The sequence below is a fragment of the Glandiceps talaboti genome, chromosome 15, assembly GCF_964340395.1.
Source record: "Glandiceps talaboti chromosome 15, keGlaTala1.1, whole genome shotgun sequence".
In the NCBI taxonomy this organism is placed as follows: Eukaryota; Metazoa; Hemichordata; class Enteropneusta; family Spengelidae; genus Glandiceps; species Glandiceps talaboti.
In genome coordinates this window covers 16987151-16994217 of record NC_135563.1, presented here as the reverse complement: position 1 = coordinate 16994217, position 7067 = coordinate 16987151, and the positions used below count along the sequence as shown (strand labels likewise).

Here is a 7067-nt window from a genome sequence, read left to right as displayed (position 1 = left end):
ACATGTTCAGCAAACACAAGTTGAAAACAAACGTCACAAAACTGAGCTTCGAAAAAAACAAACATGTTTCTAATGAACTTTGGTCAGCATGCCATTCACTTCGCTTGACTGTGGATGTCTGTAGAAAGGTAATGCTGATATTACATTGACTTTGTTGGATACATCAAACTTTGATTTGACCAAATGTGGCTACTCGCAATTGAATCATACTCCAGGTCAACTCAAGTATTTGAGAATTTCGATTCAGTAAGTGTACCATGCTTTGCAAAACACGAAATACACCCACACAACAATGTGTGTGTACTATATGTATGTATGTATGTATGTATGTATGTATGTATGTATGTATGTATGTATGTATGTATGTATGTGTGTGTGTGTGTGTGTGTGTGTATGTATGTATGTATGTATGTATGTATGTATGTATGTATGTATGTATGTATGTATGTATGTATGTATGTATGTATGTATGTATGTTCACCATAGTTACGAGCCGTCAGAATATATTTTTAATTATTATGAAAAAGTGTGCGTGCTTTGAAGGCTGGAAATGACGTGGGATTTGCTGAGCGACCACTCGACATTCTCCTCGTAGTAAAAAGGGAAAAGAAATGTATGAATATTCATTTACTTGGGGTCTTTCAAAAATGTTCAAGCGACGGTGATCATCAGATATGCATATTTACACGTTGACTACTTTGCCGGCAGCAATTGGTACTTAAATTTGCATAACAAGTCAAGCTGAATTCCATTGTTTTTGATGGTGGGGGAAAGCACCTCATAAACACGGTGAGTACTCTATTGTTGCAGATGCATTTGGTAAACATTATTTGCTATTATCTGTCGGCTTTCTCTGACGAATAATCGATTTTGATGACGTAGTTATGACATGTCCTTTCGGTAGAACCACTAGTGCAGACAGAGAAGAAAGTCGCGTACTCTAGTATATGCTGTGGAACCTGCAGTTTCGTTTACGCATGGAAACTGGCTGCAAAATTACTTTAGTAACTTCATCAGTGTCATTACCTCAGAAGAAGGTGAACTAAGAACTCTATCCGTTTAAGTTTATTATTGTACCACAAAGACGTTTTAGACAATATGAGCGCTCTGACTAGGGTCACTAATGGACGTACGTCGCCCCCGGGAAGTCCCATCCAGACTGTACCAAAGGCTACACGCAAGTTAAGGTTGAAGAAGACGGACAGTGCACCTTCATTGAACTTGAACTTACCCCCTCTAAATACGGGTACTGGAGAGGTTTTCGATACAGGAGTAAAATATTTGTCGCGTCATGACAACTCAAAAAGGGACGATATGATCATATCCGACGCCCCGACGTCACCCAATACATGTGTATCGTCATCTTCAAGTTCAGGTCCACAAGACTTGTCATTAAGTCCTCGGTTTATTCGTCACCGAGGCAAATCTTTGAAACATTCATCTCTGCCAGATATGAGACGTGTTCTGATATCAGAGCAACAAACAGGGAAAACTAGTCTGACACGTACACGCAGTAACGAATCTCCTACCTCGATGGAACACTCCCCAGACTTATTGCGAAGGGTTCTGCAAAGAACAACTAGTTTCGGTTCCGACGAGTTGTCGTGCCCTCCAAGTACACCAGGCTCATCACCTGTCACAAACAGACGTAAAATTTACTCGGCGGAATCGTCACCATTAATTCGTCGAAGGTCCGGATCAAGATTATGCGAAATGACGGCCCGAATGACGAACGCCGGGACAAACATGATGCCGCGTTCGGGCTCACCTGTACCGTCACCGAGGATTTCATTGAGCCGCCAATCAGCTCGTCCCGATACACCAGTCCCAACAACAAGAACCAGTAAGTGTTTCATGTGTATCTTCTTGATTTCGGGTGTAAAAGGTTAAGGGAAAGTATTTAGGTTTCGAAACAAAGTTATAGTGTACAGTACTTCTCTCTGTTTTATTTTCAAATGTACACATAGCATGCACCGAGTGACACCAACCTTGTCACATATTTGACCGATCATGTTATAAAGGTATAAATATGTCAACAACAGTAACTGTTCCACTCGGTAGCTTAATATCAGAAACTTATTTTGATTTAGTTTCACACCCACTGATTATTTACATACACAAGTTTCTCTTGGATAATAGGTTGCTTGAAAGTAAGGCAAATACAACGAATTTACAGGGCTATCATCTCTTATTTGCACAAAGCTCTGATCTTCAAATAGTGGGTAAAGGTCTCGTCAGCACAAATTACACTTTTTGCAGACAACTATACTATTTCCAACTATTGGAACTCCATACCTCTCAAAACTTCCTATATATAACGGAACCGTGAAACATTTTCAACACCGATTAATGATATGTCGATCATGAAACTACAACGGACGGTCCGTACCCCCCCCCCCCTTCCCCAACAACAAATTCTCGGAACCCCATGGTAAGCAAACAAGATTACTAATAACTTCAGGTCTGTTAAAACTACATTTCAGGATGTGTCTGAAAGGACAAATACGTTCATCTGTACTGTACTTATGCATTTTTAATATAAATCGAGCGGTAATCCTAGATACTCGTAATTTGTAATCTAAACTCAAAAGTGACTTAAGTCCTCTGACGTCACACACCTAAGACTCACGAACTTGCTACGTCACGCTGACGTCATCAGCCATACCCTTATTTTGATAAAAGAAAAAATTTCCCCCGAATCTACCTGACCGTACTTTTGTCACCCGCATAGATATATTTGTTTGGTGACAATAGCCTCATACCAACGAGATTGTTTATCAATTGTCTACGTTATTTTATTCCTGTTGTTAGCTAATTACCTGGTTAGAATAGGCGTATGTATTTCATTATTTTGTCAAAATTGTGTCGTGTCATTTTTTGCTGCGTAACGCCATTTTATCATGATCTGAGTTTAGTTATTGGCAATGTACACATTTTCTAATTCTTATCGGCGTATAAAGTGATTCAGCTGTTTACGGTAAAACAAGTTTTTAATCTCACGTGAATTAGTTATTCAAGGTCAAATATCGGATTAGTAGGTATATATAGTGTGACCATTGTCATGAACACGAACAGTGAAAACACAAATACGCCGAAAGTCAAGTTCAATGAAACCTGTTAAAATGCATCAATTGTCTTTTATGTATGGCATTGATTGGAACTTTATTCATCAGCAAAAAAGGTTACTTTTCACCTCATGTGCAACCATTGTTACTTTGTGAGTCCCTGTTTGAAGAGGATAAGCATACAATTAAATGCGACACATTTTGCCACAAGAGTAAAGCGCATAACAACTTAGTTAAGCTATCCAAATTTTGCTTACCTGTAGATACCTCCTCTGAAAACACATAATCTATGTTGAAACAACGCCCTCGATGAGATTGCTACTGAATGGCCAGAATTGCGCATCTATAGACCTACTCCTTCATTTGAAAAGAAACAAATTGATAGACCTGAAAAAAGAAAACAAATAACAATACTCAAACAAACACATAAACAAACAAACAAGCAATAATAACAAACTTAGTAAATCACATGAACGAAGTGTCAATAAACAGTGTAATTAAAATTACAATGTTGGCAGTGTTTTCAATGACCCTGACTGTGGGATTGTCATTTGAATCACTAATTTACACCTGTCTAATGCCCCCCGCAATGACCAATCACCCTTTCAAATAACTCAACAAATACCATCCCTCCCACCACCCCACCACCACCACCACCACCACCACCACCACCACCACCACCACCACCACCACCACCACCCCGCAATTGTCTTCTCAATAGAGATAAAACTATGGGAGAGCAATTTCTGTAATATTTCATGTGTGATACATTTTGTCGTCAACTCGTGCAGTTTAATCTACGCATAGTCGATGTTACAACATAAAACTCGTACTCCCATATATATTGTTAAAATGTAGGTAAGGAAAGGTATCCTCAGTCAATCATCTCTCTTCTTCTTCTTTTTTTTTAAAGATGTACGCTCTTCCAGTCATAATGATCTGGACATCCTGGTCTTAGGCAAAATCAAGAAAGCACTCGACGACGAAGAGAACGAAGATAGATATTTGACTGAAGACCCAGAAGAGTTTGTTGAATTCAACCAACAGAAACTATCACAGGGGACAGAGCGAGAAAATATCAAAAACTACACAGCATCGGAAAGTTACGACCACTGTGGAGGAAACTTGGCAAAGGAGGGCGACTTATACGATGTGGACATCAATACCCTTAGGCGTGAAGAAGCGCTAAACGATGATCTAGAACTACGAACAGTCGACCCTGATGAGACAATTACCTTTATATGTGAAGAGACAATTGATGAAACCCCGGAATATCAGAAAGAACCAGAACCGACGGACTTAAGAATTCGGAACTGGTTAGCTAACGTAGATAGTAACCGCTGGGAGGCAAAGAACGTGATGCTACCTCACATTACTTCATCTTCAAATATTTAGATAAACAAAAAAAAATAATGTAAAATAATGTAAAAACGTAAATATAAAAAGTCTCCCAGGAACATTTAACACTGGGATTACACCTTTTGAGGAGTATATTATCACCTTACTTTATCTAATTTGTTCCGATTCATGAAAACAAAATAATGATGCATTTCATTTAAAAAAAGTCAGTTAACTCAGCACAGTTTTTTATGGCGGTATAACCTGATTCGGGCTATACAGTAGTGTATATATATATTTGATAAGATTACAATAAATTGTACAGGTATTAATTGTATACATAGCATTTTATGTGTAGCCACACATTCGTCATATCATTCGTAATTATAGTACCTTGAAGTTATGACTGCATCATATTCATGAATCTTTTTTGAACGATTTTCGTTATGTGATTCAAAATCATGAAATAAGCCAAATATATTCCAAACGGATGGACAGGTCAAATCAAATTATATACAGTATGTTAAAACTCAGGAAGATAAGTTAAGTATGGTAATATTTTTTATTTCCAAAAAAGTCTGAATCCAACTCCTCATCAGCCGTTCCTTCTGCATGGGAAGCGAGTGGTTACATAAGCGGACCAACGGCTGCGCTAGACTTTTCAGACTAACTCCTCATCCTAAATGCATCTACATATACATAATTAATTTGACTATTTTAATACCAACACTTTCTTGATAAATTGATGAACTCTGAACTTTCGTCCACTTAATTATGACAAATCTTCTTCGTTTTATAAGCCTGTGACCTGGACAGTCATAACCATGGCAACGGATGTAGGTGCAAAATAAATCTATCTTTCAGTACTTGCGTAAGGTAGTGGCAATTTGGAGTCTATCATAAAAAAAATTAATCTGTATTATAATCATAACAGTGGCAATTAGAATATATATGAACAGATATGCACAGTCAGTGTGTATCCACTATTAAAGTTAACTTTTCTGTCAGTGAGAAAATAGTATATTTTTTTTTGTAAACATAACAATTATGTGTTTGTTAATCACCCCCCCCCCCCCCCCATTACAACCAGATCTGGGTTTTGCTACCAGCGTTCGTGGCTTAAGTTACTCAGCTACAGGTTACAACCTGACATACCACTTTGGCATTCCACACAGAGGCATAACATTAATTTTCACGAAAGTGGTGGCCACAAGATAACAACAGCTGGCTAGCTTGATTGCTTGGAAAAAGGTTCAACAAAGGGTATAGTCCTATTTGGGTTACAAACGTCATATGTTTTTAATAAGGTAAATTGCAATAATTTTTTGGATTATGATTTGATTTGTTCAACAAATCTTTTGTATAATTTATATTGGATATTTTTAACGTCCGTGATATATAACGTCACCCATGATATGTCATGAGCCATGAACAAAGTGACTTTAAGTTCTAATTGAATAATTGGCGTCTTTGTAATGAGCAGTCCATATTCTGATAAACAATGGCAGATCCAATATTAACTACGGATCTGGGCCATCTTTTTGCAATGATCATCTGCCCAGTAAACGTTGGTTGCAATTCGTCACTGAAAGACCACCCTTCGAATGAAAACTGTGTCAACAACAGAGCTATTAGATTAAACGAGACCAATTCGATAATTTTGTTCTGCCAGTTGATGTAATAGTTGCAGACTAAACAATTGTCAATAATTAAGACCGAGGGGTAAAAACAGAAATATGCAATTAGCTACTCGGGCTAAGAGTCACCGACCCTAGGAGCGACAATGCGGAATAATTCGCCTTTTCAGCGTTCGCAATACAAACACTGAAGGGGTCGAAATACCAAGTATTCCAAATAAAATGCCATGTACTTCACGCTTGATATAAGCCATTCATGTGAAGTGAATTTGAAGTTGGGATAAGTCCGAGTAGAGGTTTCTTTTAGAAACAAAAGCTTTTTTAAATAACAGCCGTAGGGATTGTTTTTTTAGCATATGTCATTTCCCGTAAAAACATGTACTCAACATGAATTGCAAAGTTCTATGAAATTAACCGTTTAATTTCGAGTCATTCAAGTATTTCAATCTTAAATAATTCATTGAAAAATCCATTCTTTCAAAGACCCATTTCGGATAAGGGTTAAAATTAAGGTCCTGGTGCGGAAAACAGTTATCTTGGTGGCGCTATAGAAAAAAGTTTGTTAAAATCTTTAACTGTTTTCTGGTGTTATCGGCATCGATGCCAAAAAAATTGATCACTTCGATTTACCGATATCCAAGAAAACTGTAATAAGCCAATAAAAATACATGAAAACGAATAAACGACAAGAATCTAGGCTGTTTACTTATAACCCCCCCCATTAATTGAGAACTCAATACACACGACGAAGTAATATAATTATACACCTTAATGTACAGAGCTACAAAAAAGAAGAATCTAACTACCCGATACACTAACAACAATAAAAACCAATGAATCTGTTTAGTCAAAAGAAGACAATGCGCATGAAAAGACAATAGAGCGTACTGACTGGAAAGTTTTTGATGCCGAAAGTCAATCGAATCCTTGCTTTGTTTAAAGAAAATCTCAATGTAAAAATTGAGTTTGCCGTCGTAGAGAAAGTATTCGACCAAACAAATATGATAATATAAAGTCCGTGTACATT

The 7067-nt window shown here is 37.4% G+C and overlaps 1 protein-coding gene across 1 annotated transcript in view; it reads left to right on the top strand.

The window, feature by feature from the left end:
* Positions 1-913: 913 nt before the first annotated feature.
* Positions 914-7067, top strand: part of LOC144446421 (uncharacterized) — a 6332-nt gene continuing 178 nt past the window's right edge. The window contains exons 1-2 of the mRNA XM_078136178.1: positions 914-1843; positions 3979-7067. The exon at positions 3979-7067 is cut by the window's right edge and continues 178 nt beyond it. Coding sequence (XP_077992304.1) covers positions 1099-1843; positions 3979-4460 — 1227 coding nt within the window. The 5' untranslated portion in view covers positions 914-1098 and the 3' untranslated portion in view covers positions 4461-7067. The remainder of the gene's footprint in view (positions 1844-3978) is intronic.